This window comes from Nasonia vitripennis, chromosome 5 (genome assembly GCF_009193385.2).
Source record: "Nasonia vitripennis strain AsymCx chromosome 5, Nvit_psr_1.1, whole genome shotgun sequence".
Taxonomy (NCBI): Eukaryota; Metazoa; Arthropoda; class Insecta; order Hymenoptera; family Pteromalidae; genus Nasonia; species Nasonia vitripennis.
In genome coordinates this window covers 12,205,704-12,223,357 of record NC_045761.1, presented here as the reverse complement: position 1 = coordinate 12,223,357, position 17,654 = coordinate 12,205,704, and the positions used below count along the sequence as shown (strand labels likewise).

Sequence of the window (17,654 nt, the reverse complement as noted above, 5' to 3'; positions counted from 1 at the left end):
AAGAGTTCCCGCACCGGCACAAAGTGATGCGGAAAACAGCTGAGTGGAATAATTCATGCTAGCATCAGCTATATGCTCAGGATATCGAAGAAAGGGTATAGGTATGTACATAAGAGAGAGAGAGAGAGAGCCCTTTTTCCGCCGCAGTGCGGGAATCGAAAGCACTCCTCTCTCCCTCTCGCCGCCGTATCCTGAAAAGGGCACGTTCGATTCGCGCAACCGTGAAAAAGGCTGATCGACAAATATCTATATAACCACGGCGCAGCTATAGCTCTCTCTACTGAGTGTATACACCCCCGCCGCAACAAAGTGAATCGACGAGCTTCTTCTCCTCTATTGTTATTGTATCTCTTTGAAAGAGAGAGAATTCTGATGAGTATAACTCACTGCGATCCAGACGTAGTCCGTCAGATTAGCATAATTTATCTCCCTGTTTATCCCGCAGAGCTCGAAATAAAGTTCTCTCTCTTTGCTCTTCTCGAAAAACTAGCTGAAATAGTTAGCGCCGAGTATCTTTTTACCATTAGAGAGAAAGAGAGCTTCTTATTCGAAGGAGGGGCGGCTCCCTCCCTCGTAAAGTTCCGGGAGAATTAGGCGACGTTTCCACAGGGGATCTTTACGAGAGAGCGAATGAACACGCTGCAGTCGAAATCGTGCGTGGTGGTGCATCATCGACGAGAGTTTTTTTCCTTTCCACTACACGGAGCGTCACGCGAGATAGTGTGATTCGCTAATTACTATACGAGAGATTATAAGATTGTGGGGGAAAAAACGCGCGATGGCGTATCCGATAGCGCGCGTTATATATACGCAAACAATAACAAATCACTCGATACGGCACTTTGCTCGTATAACCTCCGACTTGCCTCTGCGGATGACAACAGTTGTATGCACACACCTATTGTGCTGCATGACCGATGCGTGATTTCGGACTTATTTGCGTCTCGCGCGGCAAATTTAATTTATGCGGCACTGGATTTTGACTGCCGATCGTATAATAATGTGTAATACATCGAGCTCATCGAACCGTGTCTCGGCTTTCGCTTGCATAATTCGACGTGAATTATATTATACACCCCAATTAAAGTTCGAACTATTGTACACTCGCGAATGATAAAGAGCCCAGTAGTATAATCTCCCTCTCGGTGTAGGTGTATATAGAGGATACAGAGGGAAAAACCTTAATTACTGTTTAAGCAGCTGATGGAGTCGTTAAAAAAGAGTTACCTTATTAAAAATCCCTCTAACGCGCAAAGAAAGAATCTATATACACGCCGCACACTCGAAAGAAACCCCATCCACGCGATTCCTCATATTATATAAGTTGAGCGAAAAGAACCGATGATTACCAGCCTCGAACTTTCTCGAGAGGAAAAAAGGAATAAGCGAACAATCGACGTTCAGCAGTCGTTTTTACTTTCATTTTGCCAAAGTAAAGCCCTTCCTTTCTTCCCCCCCCCCCCCCGCGAGTACCTAAACGAGCCGCATGAATTATTAATGCGCAGCCCTTACATCGCGCGCGAGGCGAGGGATCTTCATTATGCCTCGCGGACAAGTTCGACGAGGGAATAAGCGCCGCGTTAACGATCGAGTATGAAGCGCGACGACTACGAGAGCGATGGAGAAACGATCCATACATACGTATACGGGCAAACAGCTTGTCGTATTCGTCGAATGTTAACGCGCGCGGTAATTCGCGGCCGCGGAAATCACGGGTATTCGTGCTTATACGAGAGGGAGAGAGAGAGAGAGAGAGAGAGAGAGAGAGAGAGAGAGAGAGAGAGAGAAACTGAGCCGCAAATACGGAAACAAAGCACAGTACTGCTGGAGGGGGAGAGAACAAACGAGCGCCGGCGTTGTTTACGCCGCGCGCAGGTAAATTCTTATATTTGTACATACATAGCTCGCGGACACGCTACAGATATATAGAGAAAATAAAAACATTACACCAGTTTCCCCGCAGACAATTACGTGCAAATTGAGTAAAGTGCCTATACCGCTTCGCCGCGCTGTGTGACGCAAACTTCTTCGGTAATTCGGAGACTCTCATAAAAGCCCATGTACACGTATGTGCACACACACTTACACAGACGCGCAAGTTACAGTGCGCGCAGTCGCGCGAGAGAACATGCTGCTGCTATGCTGACTTATGATAAATTGTATCCCGACAATGGAGCTTACAGCCGTTGCTGCGTCGTTCGCTCCGTATACAAGCGCCAGCACCGCAAGAGACTCGTAAATACATCTGCCTAACCAGGAAGGCGCCCTTTCCACGGCGACGAGCTCGCAGCAGCGGAGCTGAATTCGAAGTCGAGTGTAATTTTTGCCCGCTTAAACGGCTGATTAATTAAAGCGTCTTTTCGCGCGCGCGACCCGTTCACGCATCGATTCACGTTATATCGGAAAGTGCAGGCTTAATTCGCTTAGTTCGAAAGTCGCTGCTGTACGCGCTATCGGAATAATATTAGCCGCTCTCTGGTATTATAATGCTAATGGCGAGAGAGTGTGCCAAACTGGACCTTAGTCGTTCATTAATGAAAGACTAATATTTGCATTAATCTATTATACGTTTACTCTCGCGCGCAGAGTTCGCGTATTGTGCATAACGAAGTTTCGTGTTTGTTTCGTTGCCGCTGAATTTAGTTTGCGCTTCGTTTATAAGTATCGCAATTTAAGTTACCGCGCACACACACACATATCGGAAAAATAAAAAATTGAACGTAGTTGCTATGCGCGGCCTATTACGGCGAATCTCTTCGTGTATGGTAATAATGCAGGCGGCCGACACACCGGATTCAAATCTAAATCCAAATCCCTGTTATATGCCTCTCTCGCGGCTTTCGAGCGTGTGCTCTCTCTCTCTCTCCCTCGTGTTTATTGCATTTACGATGCAAACTAAGGACAATATAGTTCTAATTCTAATTTACATGCGGGTCGATGCGCGCAAGCTCTCTCCATTGTTTCCTCGGCTACTTGAGCGCCCGCCGCCGCGCGTTTCTATCTCTCTATCTCTGTCTATCCCACCCCCGCAACGAATCTTCAGCAACGAGGCGTGACCCCTTCATTAGCAGCCCGGATTTCAGCAGCTAACTCCGAGAGGCACACCTAATACGCACACGTAAAATTCTAGGAAATGCACTTGCACATGCGCGTGGCGACAGCCCTCCGTTCGGTCGAGACCCGATACGATACACACGGAGACGGAGCAGCGCGGCACGCGAAAGGCGCATAACGCGTACACGCGCCGATGCCGCGGGACAATCGCCACACGTCGGTCCGGCGATTTGCATAATGCATGTACATAGCGCCCCGGCTGCAACGTGTATATTTTCCGCCTGCGCTCTCGCTCCATCTCAGGGCTGCGTGTGCACATAACGGAACCTATGCTCCCCAGCAGACAGAGATATAGTCGCGTGCTGCCAGAGTTCCTCAACCCCCGCCGGCTACCTACTATATATTATATACTGCACGTGTGCGTATAGTGTGTGGTATTATAAGGAAACTTCAGGGCAGCTAGCCGCCGAGCTCCGAGAGAGGGACGGATATAGAGCGAGAGGCGTGCAGCTTGACAAATAAGTGTTTTGATAAAAATATGGGAGGGCGTAATCTCGCGCGGTGAGACAAGTTGCTGCTGCTGCCGCTGCTACGGAGACTTATTTCTGCACTGGGGATTTGGACCAGGAGACGCGCGAGACAGCCTCGTGAAGAGCTTGCTGGAGCGATGATCCGTAACTTTTGTAATAATAATACCACAATTCCCGCAAGAACGACGACGCGCGCGTAAATCGGCCTCTAAAATAAGTAACCGATAACCGCACCGATCGTCGAAAGCGTGTAATTGGATTCTACGCCGCACGTATATAGTGTGTGTACAACGAATGGAAGAACATCCCTCTCTCTCTCTCTCTCTCTCTCTCTCTCTCCCTCTCTCCTGGAAATAAATCAATCGTAACCGTAGATTCACAGCGCATAATTAATGAGCCCGATGCGAAAGTTTAATTGGATAACGCGACGGGCCCGGCTGTTCGGAAGAGTAGTCGCACGCGTGAGACAACGAGGTATCGGCTACGAGAGAACGCATACGTGGTGCGTTTGGAAAAATCAGTAAAGCCATGCGCCGCAATCACGACACGCGGGTGTAATTATTATTCGTTATAATTGGACGTGTCGTTCCCGTCATTTTTCAACTCGTCGATTAAAGTCTGCTGCACCTACACCGACGACATGCGATTTATAGGAAGAAGTGCTTCGCGGGGAGAACAAATGACTTTTCAACGCGCAAAACTAAGCGCGCGCGAACGACCATTCGCATCAGATTCATTATACGCGTGATTTTATAAATGATGCTTTTTTATATGCGCTGCACTGCAGTGTGCCTCGTATGCGCGTGATTTACGATTGAATTATATATGCCCGGCTCGATGCGTGATTAATCAGTTACATCCAGAGCTCGTTATTATTATCAGTCGCGACGGTGCACGAGATAATTTACAGTATGCAGATATAATCTATTCCAGTAATTTTTTCAATACGAACCGGTACGGCTCTTTAAACGTAAACGTTCGTACACAGCAGAGCAACGATTCATGTTTCACCTTTTTACCTTGTCCCTGACTCATATACGCATCGCGTCCGGGAAAATCCTCGGCGTATCCCTTATCTCGGCCGCGCGTACACAGCAAAATCGATACATACATACGCACTTTGGCCTCTCGTCATCGCAGCCTCTCTCTCTCTCTCGCTCGTCTCCCCCCTGGAGCTTTAATTCGCGAGAATGATACAACTTCGGCCATCGAGCTGTATCGAGTCCGAGCAGAGGCGTAAATATATATATATTTCTCACACGGAGATACATCGAGCCCCGGAAATGGTCCATCGCTGTATGTGTGCGCAAGAAGAAGAAGAAGGAATCGATCGGAGGCGAAAGGCGCCGCGCAGATGTTTTCGCATTTGCGCGCGCGAGGGGCGAGAGAGAGAGAGAGAGAGAAAGACAGAGAGGGTGCGGAAAGAAGAAGTATAGAAGAGAGCGAGGGTCGGGTGGATATAACGCGCGGCCGAGCGTTATTAGAGACTAACGATGAGCAGCGCGACGCCGCTGACAAACTCGATGACGAAGATTTATTATACATAAGCCGCGCCGCTGAGAATTTCTTCTTGCCGTTTATACTTCCTTCGTTAGCGCCTGCGGGTACCCAGTTTTTTGCTTATAAAGGCGTGAGATACGCTCGAATTTGGAAATTTTATACGTGTACAGCAGATAGGAGGAGAACAATTTTTTAGCGTGATTAATGGCGCGTTAGCGCTTCTTGATTCGCGTGATTAATGGAGCGGTATAGTAGCAGCCCCTTCTCGCGCACACACACACACACACACATCCAGCATCGATCCGAATTCTTACACACGCGTGTGTATGCGCGAACCGTATGGCATCGTTGAGGCAGAAGTGAATCTCGTCGACGAAACAATTCGCGCGCGTCGCAAAAAGCTCGAAAGTTGCGCGAGAGTGGGCTAATCTCTTTTTTAAGGCACGACGACTACGGCGAATATTAATTACTATACTTTTTCGTCTTCGTCGCCAGCTGCGAGGATTGAAGGATTATCATTCATCACTCTCTCTCTCTCTCGCCGGCGCGAAAGTCGCTGCTTAATTACGGCCGCAGCGATCTATAACCTATATATAGCGCATATAGCAGCCTTTATTCGCGGCAGCGCGCGACTTCGATTTAATTCCCATTAAACACGCCCACCCCGACTACGTGCCGCGCTCTCTACAGAACGATGATTTTATAGGGCGAATTTGCATGCGAAATCGAGGGGCCGGGACGAGTGTGTGCGAAAAATTGAACGGCTATCGAATCGGACCTTTTTTTTATCACTGCCTCTAATTCGCTGCGGTTTTAATTGTTTCGACTTGCATCAGTCGCAGAAACGCAATCGAGAACAATGTACATTTTAATCGCGGAAAAAGAGAAGATCCTCGACGGCTGACGCGAAAGAAAATACAGTGGAGCCCAGTGCGCTCACGCGGCTTTCAACAAACGCCCGGGGAGAGTGCCGAGCGGTGTAGTAACAGAGAAATTCCACTATTGCAGCGCGCGAGCGTACTACAATAACGAGCGCTTTATTCGCGTTATACCGCTCTGCCTCTCCCGTGCGGCTTTGGGGGTAACGAAGCTCTCCGTTGATCCGGGAGTCGAAAGAAAAATTTGCGCGCGTGCAGCGTAAATCGCCCGCATTCCAGGAGAGAGAAAAAACGCGCTCTGGCGAAAATAGAGAATCCAGCGAGAGGGCTGACAAAATCGAACTTTAATAAAAGCTACACGCTAGCAGCAGTGCCAGTCGTATCGGTTTAGTTTTTAGTACCCGGCGACTGTAGACGAGCTGTCCACAGTTCGCTACATTTGTTCTACTGCGGCTTCTTTTAACGTATACAGAGAGCGAGGGAGTACGCTCCATTCGTCTCTAACGGAATCGTCGTTTCTCGATCAGACAAAGCCCTTCGCAGTTTTTGTTTCGCTTTTAAGCGCTACTGCTTTATCGTCGCTCGTCTGTATTTTCTTCTTCTCCTGCTCTTTCTCTCTCTCTCTCTTTCGCTACGATGCAATGAAGAGTACGTCGAAAAACAAAGAGTGGATAAGAGAGTAACGTGGCTGTACTCACGACGTCGATGAGCTGCGACAGCTTGAGCTTGATGCAGACCCGGAGAACGTCGGACGTGTTGACGACGGGCCTGACGAGTTTGTTGTAGTTGGAGAGCAGGTCGTCGTAGAGCCGCTTGGCGTCGGGGTTGCCGGCCACAGCGCCGTGCACCACCAGCGCCGAGAGCAGCCAGACTCGCAACGTTTCCCCGATTGTCGGGGGCATCCTCCTCCTCCTCGTGGTGCTGCTGATGCAGCAGCAGCAGCAGCGGCTGTCCTTGTGACGACGAGCGCCGCCACGCCCCAGCAGCCAACTCCAGTGCTGCTCCCACTGCCGCCTGCTGCCCCCTGATAATCAGGAGAAAAGAGAAAGCGTTAGTTTGATTATCACGTAAACGCAGCAACGTTGAGTATTGTTTACCCCTCAAATATCGCGAATAAACATTATAAAGCCGAGCGAGCGCCAGATGGAGAGCAAACGTTTATAGCCCACGCGCGACGGTAAATCCGGATTATCGCGCGCAATCCGATAGGTATGAATCCCCCCCCCCCCCCTGCAGCGTCGTCTATGCTCACGTCTTTCGACGTAGTATACAGCGCGCAGAGCCAGCCAGCCCCCATTATCGCATAGACGTGCCCTTCCGCGAGCAATTAACGCCGCTGCGAAAACGATCCGGGGAGATACGGAGAGTAGATACACGCACCCGAAGCGCGCTGTTAAGTATACAGGCACTATCAATAATACGAGCGAAGATGTAGGCCAGTCGCAGAGCGAACGCTGCGAAATTAATTTTTCACGAGTCCCGCCTGCATATTTATAAGCGAGAATCGATTCCGCAAATAATTCCGTCATCAGCGCGCGCGCGCGCGTGAGTAAAAAGCGCAAAGTGAATTTAGATAGACTTCTCTCGGCGGCAGAGGAAGGGGGAGAGAGAGAGAGAGAAAGCACTCTAAGCGCCAGCCCGTTTGAAGACAGATTAAATTAGTTTCAAAGCTGCAGTCTGAGGTCTCCTCGCGCGCGCGGTTCCAGTTATCTCATTCATAGCCTCCCTCCTCGCGTTAAAACGAAATTTCCAACGCCATCGATATCTAACGAATCCGGACCGAAGAGAACGAATAAAAAGAAATAAGCATTTTCTATAAGTATCTTTCTATACGGCATGTACAGAGAGCGAAACGTCAAGTGGAAAATCCGGCAAAGTGCAGAGAGGAGGAAAGTTTCCAGCTTGGGGAGGAAAAGCTGTCTTCGGGAGAAATCCCGCGATGCAAGTTCGAGAGAGCAAAGGATAATCCCGACGCGAGTTGCAGACTCTCTCCCTCGGCTCGGAGAAATGCATCACAGGATTCTCTCGACGGCGAATCAATGATTGCCTCTCTACTACTCGCGGCTATATTTACACACACACGCGTCACGAAAACCCTCGCGCGCGCACACACACAGAGAAAGAGAGAGAGAGAGAGAGAGAGAGAGAGAGAGAGAGAGAATAGGCACACACCTGGAGAGCAAGATGCTCAGCGAGCGCAGATCTCGAGACCGGACCGCGTGACCACGGGACTATATCAACCAAGCCATGGCGGTTGATGCTCGACGATCAGTACCTCCTTCCCCGGAGATGAGCAGCAGCGGCGTAGGCGAACGAGACTCGTCCCGGCGCATCAGCATCAAAGCCAACAGCCAAACAGTTCAGTTCTCCGTGTGTACTAGGAACCGATTTTTCACTATCTCTCTTTGTTGCGTGTACGACGAGGTACGCGTTGCTCCGCGCGAATCAGGTGTGCGACTGCAGAGGGATATACTTACAACGTTACGTGCGCATAGGTATATAGCCTACGCGTGTGTAGAATCGCGCGCGCACCACGAGATGGATCGAGACGCACTCGTCGACGGGAGCGTCTCGGGAGAAAGACCGCTGCACTGGCACGCACTGCACCCACGACTGACGGCGCGAGAACCTCCTCCCTCGGCCGGTGGACTAACCGACTGCCGCCAGAGGGCGACACTCCACCGCTGTGCAAGGGAAGAGCGAGCGAGAGAGAGAGAGAGAGAGAGAAAGGGGGCTGGGGATTCCAAGGATCGCGAGATGCGTGTTCGTGCCGGAATGCCTATGCGTGCGTTCAGAGCTATGCAGGGCTGCCGCAATTTTTGTTTTTTCGAGAATAGGGAACAGGCATGATTTTTAAAACCTCTTTTAAAATAAACTTAAGGATAAATCTTACACAAAAGTACAAGAGTCACGATTTTTACTGCAATATTTATTAAGCAATATTGTTTTATAAATTGAGAGCTCACGTGATCAATATGGCGGCGCGAAGGATGAAAATATATATGGATGTATAAACGCATGTAAATTTTAATACATAAAATAACCTTATTGTTTTCTCCAAAATCATAATAGCCCTAGTGGAAATAATTGGGTGTGCCAAAGTGTGCCAGAGTGTGCCAGAGTGTGCCATAGTGTGCTGAGGTGTTCCACAGGATTCACAAAACAAAAATTGAATGTATTAATTTGGTATTTTTTAGGTATTTTTTAGGACGTGTGCTAAACTGTGCCAAAGTATGCTAAAATGTGCCAAAGTGTGCCAAAGTGTGCCAAAGTGTGCCAAAGTGTTTCTTTTTTTCCGAAATTGAACCCATTGGCACACTTTGGCACACTTTGGCACACTTTGTCACACATTGGCACACTTTGGCACAAAATCCATTGAGAGATAATGCTTCAAAATCAAAATAGATTCATGATGACCGAATGTATGTACTCAAATGCCCGCATGTTAGGTTAGGTCTTTATTCTTTGAGCCGTCATATTGGAGAGCTGCCGTTTTAAAAACTACTCAAACATAAGAATTTTCAATTAATCATATTAGGGCCTAGAGGTATTAAATCAGCAAAAAATTGATGCGTAACCTATTCTTATGCTATTTTCTACTGTATATAAGTATTTATATGTATATAGCAGAACCATGTCTGTTCCCTATTCGTTGCGAGGACGCGTGTGACTGCGATTCGAGCCATCAGTCATGCTGCGCGGTCGAATTACGGAGACTTTTTGCGTATCTCGTTCGATTTGTAACTGTAAACCGACTTATGGTGCGTGTGCGTGTGTGTGTATGTGTGTGTGTTATATACGTTAACTTTTCAACGACTGCATTATGTAAGATGTGCACATCGCGTGTCGCGGAGAAACCCTGAAAGTGACATCGCACGAGAGAACGGGAGGCGAAGAGCAACAACGTTTATAGGCGCACAAAGCAACAACGGCGGCGTGTACTACGAAGAAAACGCAGGTAACGACGTCACAATGTGTATACACACATTTTTATATATCAGCGAGTCGATCTTATTTGCCGCGCAGAGAGAGAGAGAGAGTCGACGCGCGATAAAAAGACAGCGAGAGCTATACTACGACTCTTCGTAAAGTTTTACGATTAAGGCAGAGTCATGCTATTACACGCGTATATACCCTTGCTCGGATTGATAGTGAAATCGCGATCCCATGAAGACAATGGTAAAATTCACTCGCGGTGGCGCTGAATCGAGAGGATCGAACCGGTGCGCAATCGCATACTTAATTGAAAGTTGGCTCTTTAAATCGAGTAAGTATGCTCGGGGGCTGTCGATGAGCAGAGATAATCCGACTATATAGCTGTATGGCGGTTTATGGGTCCGCCGCGTTGTGCGAGTAGTAACGGACGTGATTGGCCAGACGAGTTTTCGTAAAAACTTATCGATCACACAAACCTTGCTACACGTCCTCGATCAGGCAACTCTTGTCGCAACGTCTTGGCCGAAAACGGTTTATTAGGTAACCGGAGCAAACTCGTTAAGCGGATCGCTCGCTTCCGGATTCGCGGAAGAGTATAAGAGAGAGAGAGAGAGATAGAGAGAGAGAAAGATAGAAAGAAACGCGAATAAGTGAGTAACAAAGAGAGTAGGAAAGGCCAGCCGTGTGTAAGCTACAGCTATAGCCGGAGCATAGAGACGTGTATTCAGGAGTCTTGGCATACTACCAGTAATCTCCTTGGATCAGCATTACCGACACTGCAGTTTAAGCCTCGTCGCTTCGTATTCCCTCTCTTGGCTTCGACACTCAAGCCCTCGATCCCTCTTATACCTTGCCTACTCCCTCCCTTCGCTTCGCTGCTACTCCACTCTCCAACTTCCTCGACTCGTCCTACACCTCCTCTTCCTCTCTTTCTTCGCCCGCTGCTGCTGCTTTCTGCGCGGCGCTCGATGATGTATTTTTAAGCGAAACCTAAAAAACCTCGATCTCCGCGCGCGCGCCATCTGCTGTCGAAATTATCGGGCCGAGAATAACTCGACGAAAACTGAAAGGCGATCTGATCACTGATCAGCTATGCCATGGAATCGAGTGGAAAATTTAACGAAAGGGGGCGAAATAAAGAAAGCGTTCGGCTCTGCGGCTGACGACACAGCCACAGATAAGAAGCCGGCGGTGCAAGTGGCGTGAAAGCCAAAGTGCGAAATTTACTGTATAAACCCGAAGTGTATTATATAGCCCGTATGCTCGGGAGAAAGTTTAAAGTCTCGCGGAGAAGGTACGTACGTACGGCTCGTAAGATTCTCCACTCACTCTCTCTCTCTCTTCGCTAAGTAAACTTGTCATCTCTCGCGCGGAGGAGCTACTCTTTCTCTCTCACATTTTATCTACGCGGCGAGCGGGTGGGTGGGGGTGGGGGGCTCTTTCCGATAATGCACAAGTTTCAGCGCAAAATATTTGTCGACTCGGGCCATGTCGGGCGTGGGCTGTAATTTTGGCATCTGTTTTGGTCGCGCGCGAAACAATCTTTACGGGATAAACTTTATTACGCGACTGCGCGCGATATGATATAACGGCTTTAAAAGGACAATGGGTTATAGGGGTCGGAAACAAGAATTTTTTTAATAAAAATGCAGATTCGATAATCGGCTCGCGAGACTGGAATCTGTGGACTCGGTATATATAGGGTATACGAGTATACGAACGCGAATCGACGAGCCGAGAGTGCGCGCATTTTGCATATAAACCGAGTCGAGTCGCACTGCGCAGTGTGTGTATAAGCGCGTTTTTTTTCCGGGGGATATCCCTCTTTACGAATGGATTTTTATCTCGGCTCTTATACGCCATTATGAATGTGCGCGTATACGGCTCTCGATATAAAGCAGCGAATATCGGGCATTTCATTACAATAGCTGCTCTCGCGAATGATACGAGGGGGCGGCAGATATCTCTCTCTCTCTCGGGGGAAAGATCAACATTTCCCGAAGAGAAGAAAAAAATCCCGACGCTATGCGCCCACGAGGCAGTAAACAAAAGGTAAACACGTACACGAGATCGTTCGAATTCGCGCGCTCTATATTTACGCATCGATTTTTTGAATTTACGAGCCGAGGCGCCCGACGCGGAAAGAAAGAAGAGAGAGAGAGAGAGAGAGAGAGAGAGCGATACTATACTGCGGGTTTAACGAGCCTGTTTACGTTTATTTTTACGCGATGGGCAGAAGTTATGCTCGCGCGCGCGTGTATTATGTGCGAATCCACGCTTTTTTCTCTATCTCTCTTTCTCTGCTCAGCGCCTTCTGCGCGAAAGCGAGTAAAAAGCGCAGCTTTTTCTGCGGCGACACATAAACACAGGCCGAAGGTGTGGTGCGCGCTGTGTATATTAACCGGCCGGAGGGACAATGCCTCGTACGTGTGTATCCAGCGAGGCGAAAGCTTTTTTTGAATTTTTTTTTTTTTTTGTAAGCAGCTATACTCGCGCTTTGTGTTGTTGTAAATTTATTTTTTGGAGAAAATCGATAAAAAGTCGATAAAAAATTGTGGGAGTTACCTATCACGTATTCTCTTTTATATTTATATAAATACGATTGAGCAACCATTGATAAATAGATACGTTGTACATGACAATAGTCTATAAGTGTTAACATTTAATGGACGCGCTATATGAACATTGAACTACTTATATATACTATATATATACTATAATTACTATTTCAAATATAGAATTACCGAATGATGGACAGTACAGATGGCAGCAGCAGCAGTAAAAGTTGCTTGCGTCGTCAGTCGTGTGCTGCGTGCGTCGTGTCGTGATCTCTGCATGGTCTCATGGCGGTACCTACGAATATACACTTGCTTCACTAAGTCCGTGTTGTACACATGTGATACGAGACATAAACACTTTTTGAGGTTACCAGATAGAACTTTAGGCTTTATTTCTTTTCTATTTATTTGTAAACAATAAGAAATTTTATGCCCTGGAGTTCTAGAATAGTCGCGGAAATTTTATTGTTAATTTAGCTACGCACATGTCATTTTTGTACTGTACTTGTTCAGCCAGTTTATAAGGGATGGCACGACTGAGTTCCTACTATACCCTGTGTCCTCTGATCGACCAGCAAAATTTGCTCGGAGTAGAGAATGACTCAGATCCTGGTTGTGCAATTGTTACACTAGGTAAAAATATTGTTATACGATACAAGGTAAGCGTACTAATATTTATTGCTCTTAATTCGATCGCTTATATACCATCAGTAGTCACTTTGATGTTACAGTTTGTTTAACTTTTTTTAGTTGCAAGATACAAAACAAGTGAGTAGCTGGTCTACAAAGGATCGTTTGACAACTCAAGTGATATATGACGATACATCTAATAAATATGCCGCAGTTTTTAATGGAAAAAATATTAGAACATGGCAAGAAGACGAAACTAATTTGGATAACGTAAAGAAATTCAAGTTTCCATCTCCAATCCATGCGATCCTCAGTTTTAAAGGGATTTCCCCAATCCTTGTGATGCAAAATGGTGCTACAGTTTCATTGGAATGGGCAATTGAAAATAGAAAAACGTGGAGCAATCCTGGAATTTTGAAGCCCAATGAAACCATATCAAGTTGTCAACTGGTTTGTGTAAAAAATGAAATATACATGTGTGCCCTCACAAAGTTAGAGAATGTATATTACTTTATAGTAGTTCCACTGAATGGTGAAAACTACACAGGAGAAGCAGACAAAGTTGTGAGAATAGACATGAAAAGACCTTCTGAGAAATTAATTGGTCACGTGGTTATGCAAGATAATAAAAATGCATACCTATTAACTCTTTGTACGTTTAAATTAAACTATGAATTCGTTAAAAATTGTTAGTAATATTTTTTTAACTTAAAATTCTATCTCTTGCAGGGTCTCACGGGCGTTTATACATGTATCCATTGATTACTCCAACAACAGAATCTATTCCTGGTACACTGATCAGTGTAATAACAGCAGTGAATACTAAGCATCCGGTTGTGATGGTTGCTCTGAATGAAACTACCATAGCTGCTTATGGTGCAGATGCTCATGAAGAAGGTGCAGTCTTACTGATTTATAATATACAGTTCAAGTTGGTTCAAGCAATTCAAAAATTGAAACTTTATACAAATGATGCTAAACTTTGGAAAATTGAAGATAAATTGTTATTAGCAGCTAACAGGCATCTAGCTATAGCTCCTTACAGTCTTGCAGTGCAAAGAATTGAAGCAATGCTTGGCTCTACATTGCATTGTAATAATGAAGACTCTACAGAAGATAACGACATTGAAATTATACAAGAATCAACCATAGCCGATTGGAATCTTGCAGCTTCCTTAGACAAAATCAATGATGGATTACCTTTACATGAACTTGATAGCCGCATTGCAACTCAAGTCTCCACTTTCAAACGCGAGGGATTGAGTGATGCTGCAATACAACGCAATTTAATACCACAATTGATAGAATCAAAAGATATTTCATCTATTTTGTGGTGTTTAGATCACTTGAAAGAATTACCAGAGGAGTTGTTGATTCAGCTGTTAGGATTTTGCTTAAAAACGTACAATAATGTTACTAGTCTCCCTCAAAATGGACATACGGGTTCACCTTCAACAAATAATGAAAGCTTATTCGATACATTTTTAACCAAAATTCTTAGTATTTGTTACACAGATGTATCCATTATATCCTATCTTAGAGCTGGATTAAATTTTGATCAAATTTTAGAATTACTAAACTATATGATTAATAAACTTGGCGATGATGAAAACCATACATATAGCAGTGAGACATCAGAAAGTGAACATAATTTCAATAAACAATTGTATGAATGGACAAAGTTATTGCTAGATTCACATTATCAGCATTATGTACTGTCTCAAGATACACAAGTGCTACCACTTCTCAACAAATTAGATGAAGCTCTGGAATCACATGTATGTATTTACTTTTTGACTTTATAATTCATACATTAAACATGTTATTTAAATAATATATTTTTTGTTTCAGGCTGATTTGATCAAGGATTTGCAAAGTCTTAGGCCTATGATACATAGGCTCATGAGAGGAAAAATTTTAAAAGCTATTCCAAATGATGTCAACAGGTTTTATTCTATAGAAGAAGTGAAATTATATTAAATTAAAATAAATTCAATTTTTAACATAAATTAATCGAATCATTTATTTCTCATTGTTTCATTTATTTCTCAATATGTACACAATGACACTTTTAGTATTTTAAAAGATTTAATGCACAATGTGTCAAAAAATGATTAACAGATTACATACTTTTCTCAGTTTTTAGAACAGTGAAAGCTTTACTGAATCTATTGATGACTTTTCTATATTATTCTACAGTTCATCAGCATAAGGAACTGTAGATAGATTACCAATCGATGCTACTGTCAGTTTTCCCTTAGATAGTTGGTTGGCAGCCTAGAAGAAATAAAATCAATGTTTATAGTCTGCTTTAAATAATAAACATTAAGTCATTATATGGTAAAATAGCTTTTCCTTACGTTTTTAACATCAGCTGGAGAAATTTTATCAATTTCTGCAGCAATTGCATCTGGAGTTAAAGCATTGCCTGACAAAAGAACTTGATGTCCAACACTTTCATGGAGTAAAGAGCTGTTATCTCCCGCAGACAATACTAAAGTCTTCAAGGTTGCTTTACCACGTGCAATATCATCATCTGACAATTTGGGTGCTCGCAGCCACTTAGCCCCAGCTTTTACAAGCTTAAATAAATAGTTTGATTAACATAAATTTGAATTCCAAAGAATGAAGAGTCATTATTTTCATTTGTCCAAACTTACTTCTCCTGCACTTTCTCCTGGAGCGGAAAGAACAAAACCAAACAAACCAGAGTCACTGTGGCTAGCATTGAAGGAGACTATAGCAAATGGATCTTGACTTTTATTAGCAACAGCCTTCCACAATGGGGTGTTGCATCCTCCCCACTTTACTTTGGGACCATCACCTGCAGCTTTTTGCAACACAGCAAAAGCAATACTGTCTTTCTGATTTTTGAGAGCAGCTCCTTCGACAGCTACAGCTACACTAGCCAGCTGAGAGTTTCGCTCTTTGCGCAATTCACCGCCGTGATATTTTGATGCAGGGACGGCACTATCTTGGCTTGAAACATTCAATGATGCAGCAAACATTTCCAATTCAGAAAGAGGAATGCCAGTAGCTGCTACAACACATTTGGGACCACTGAAATTGCTGGATACAAAGTGGCGGAGCTATTGGTAAAACAAGATAAAACCATGAACAAGACTTTTAAAGACAATTCAGAAAATTAAAGAAAGATTATATACCGTTTCAGAACTGATTTTTCCAATTTGTCGTTTAGGACAGTAGAGAGAGTATCCAAGACCATCCCGATAAGCAGCTTTGTAAAGCAGCTCAATCAAGCGTACGTTATCTGGAATTGTAGAAACTTCATATCGCAGCCTGGGAATTTCATCACTGATTTCCCATGGCTTGAATACTTGAGCAGTAGCAATGTCCTCCAAGAACTTGAGTGCAGGGCCACTTAAATTTTGTTGTAATGTTTATTATTTAAGTTATTTAACTTGAAGTAGGTGCATTTTTCATTCTTATATTTTAACTTACAGGTTATTACGGGTAATCTTAAGAGTGTAGGATACATGTTCTCGATCAGAGCTAGTTGTCAAGTCTCCTCCAAGTTGTTGAATATTCCTTGTGATACCAAAAGCAGTGGAATGACTGGTGGTCAATCCAGTGCATATTCTGAGCATATGCGATATGCCTTGAGTATCATAGGTCTCATTGCGAGATCCAGCTCTGAAGAAAATGCATTCATATTAGTTATTAATATGAGATGTATTAATGTAGCAATGATATAAATGAAAAATCTATTACTTGAATATGATAGAAACTTGAGTAACCGGACTGTTGTTATCGATAGCTGCAATGGTTACTTTATTTCCTAAAACTTTGATATTTGCGTTGGTCATTGGAGAGCATTGGGCGGCTGCTGCGGCTGCATAATGCCGAACCTATGGCAATTCAAAAAGTTAAATCGTTTAATTTGGCGATTAAAACATTACATACTTTATGCTATAGGTAACTAGAATTAAACTGACAAGTCGGAAATACTGCGAGGTTTTACATAACAGGCGACAAGACGCGATTTTCGCTATATATTGGTTATCAAGAAAAGTTTGATAAAACGGACTGCAAAGATAGAATGAATCAAATCTTACCGTTGGGTTTCTCAGCAAGGGATACCTCATTGCTGAACAGGCCATTTTCCAATGTCTCAATCCACCTACGTAAATGCTCGAACCCAGAAATTCGTGCGGTTATCGCAGGCAGACAGGCTCAGCTCCTCTCTCAGCTACTTCTGCTGCTAGAGACTATCTGAAGCCAGCCACGAGTTGACAATAATTCGCAAGCTGGCAAACCTAACCGGAGAAATCGAGAACTCGATATTCGAGATATCGGTACTTTACGCGGCCCGATGTTGGCATTGCTCTGCTCAAAGTGCATTCTGAGCATTCTGGCTGAATTTCCGAATTTGGTCAGTGAAATATCCGAGTCGCGAATCACGCAAGAACGATCACACATGTGATCGAAAACACTTAGTTTATTGAAGTAAATATACCGGGTGTATGAATCGGAGCCGATATAACTCGTCGAGGAAGAAAATTATAAAAAAAAAAACTTGAGCAACCACCGACTCTTTACTGTCACTG

At 44.8% G+C, this 17,654-nt stretch overlaps 3 protein-coding genes across 6 annotated transcripts in view; 1 reads left to right on the top strand and 2 right to left on the bottom strand.

The window, feature by feature from the left end:
* The window catches only part of nAChRa4 (nicotinic acetylcholine receptor alpha 4 subunit), a 95,745-nt gene extending 84,894 nt beyond the window's left edge, over window positions 1-10,851 (bottom strand). For 2 of the 4 annotated variants that reach the window (XM_031931566.2, XM_031931568.2), the window contains exons 1-2: window positions 8,135-10,851; window positions 6,661-6,986 (exon numbers count right to left, since the gene is read on the bottom strand). In XM_031931566.2, the coding sequence (XP_031787426.1) occupies window positions 6,661-6,864 (204 nt within the window). In that variant the 5' untranslated portion in view covers window positions 6,865-6,986; window positions 8,135-10,851. Of the gene's footprint in view, window positions 1-6,660; window positions 6,987-8,134 lie in introns of those variants that run through there. The other 2 variants (XM_031931567.2, NM_001247975.1) reach the window with 2 other exon arrangements.
* A 1,833-nt stretch (window positions 10,852-12,684) lies between these two features.
* LOC100124278 (nucleolar protein 11) lies at window positions 12,685-15,095 on the top strand. Its single transcript, XM_001608152.5, has 4 exons — window positions 12,685-13,115; window positions 13,207-13,738; window positions 13,816-14,864; window positions 14,938-15,095. Exons 1-4 carry the CDS (start codon window positions 12,984-12,986, stop codon window positions 15,064-15,066), a joined length of 1,842 nt encoding a protein of 613 aa, XP_001608202.1. The 5' UTR covers window positions 12,685-12,983; the 3' UTR covers window positions 15,067-15,095.
* Window positions 15,083-17,317, bottom strand: Uqcrc2 (ubiquinol-cytochrome c reductase core protein II). The gene is made up of 7 exons (NM_001172338.1): window positions 17,163-17,317; window positions 16,819-16,955; window positions 16,549-16,740; window positions 16,251-16,467; window positions 15,747-16,175; window positions 15,447-15,668; window positions 15,083-15,363 (listed from the first exon to the last, which is right to left on the bottom strand). Exons 1-7 carry the CDS (start codon window positions 17,205-17,207, stop codon window positions 15,280-15,282), a joined length of 1,326 nt encoding a protein of 441 aa, NP_001165809.1. The 5' UTR covers window positions 17,208-17,317; the 3' UTR covers window positions 15,083-15,279.
* Between the last annotated feature and the right edge of the window lie 337 nt (window positions 17,318-17,654).

Excerpts from the sequence above, each read along its gene's own strand:
- LOC100124278 (XM_001608152.5), top strand. The coding sequence starts at position 12,984 with ATGGCACGACTGAGTTCCTACTATACCCTGTGTCCTCTGATCGACCAG. Across the intron at positions 13,116-13,206 it reads ATATTGTTATACGATACAAG|TTGCAAGATACAAAACAAGT; the intron begins GTAAGCGTACTA and ends AACTTTTTTTAG. Across the intron at positions 13,739-13,815 it reads TGCATACCTATTAACTCTTT|GGTCTCACGGGCGTTTATAC; the intron begins GTACGTTTAAAT and ends TATCTCTTGCAG.
- Uqcrc2 (NM_001172338.1), bottom strand. The coding sequence starts at position 17,207 with ATGGCCTGTTCAGCAATGAGGTATCCCTTGCTGAGAAACCCAACG. Across the intron at positions 16,176-16,250 it reads GAAAAATCAGTTCTGAAACG|CTCCGCCACTTTGTATCCAG; the intron begins GTATATAATCTT and ends TTTTACCAATAG. Across the intron at positions 15,669-15,746 it reads CAGGAGAAAGTGCAGGAGAA|CTTGTAAAAGCTGGGGCTAA; the intron begins GTAAGTTTGGAC and ends TATTTATTTAAG.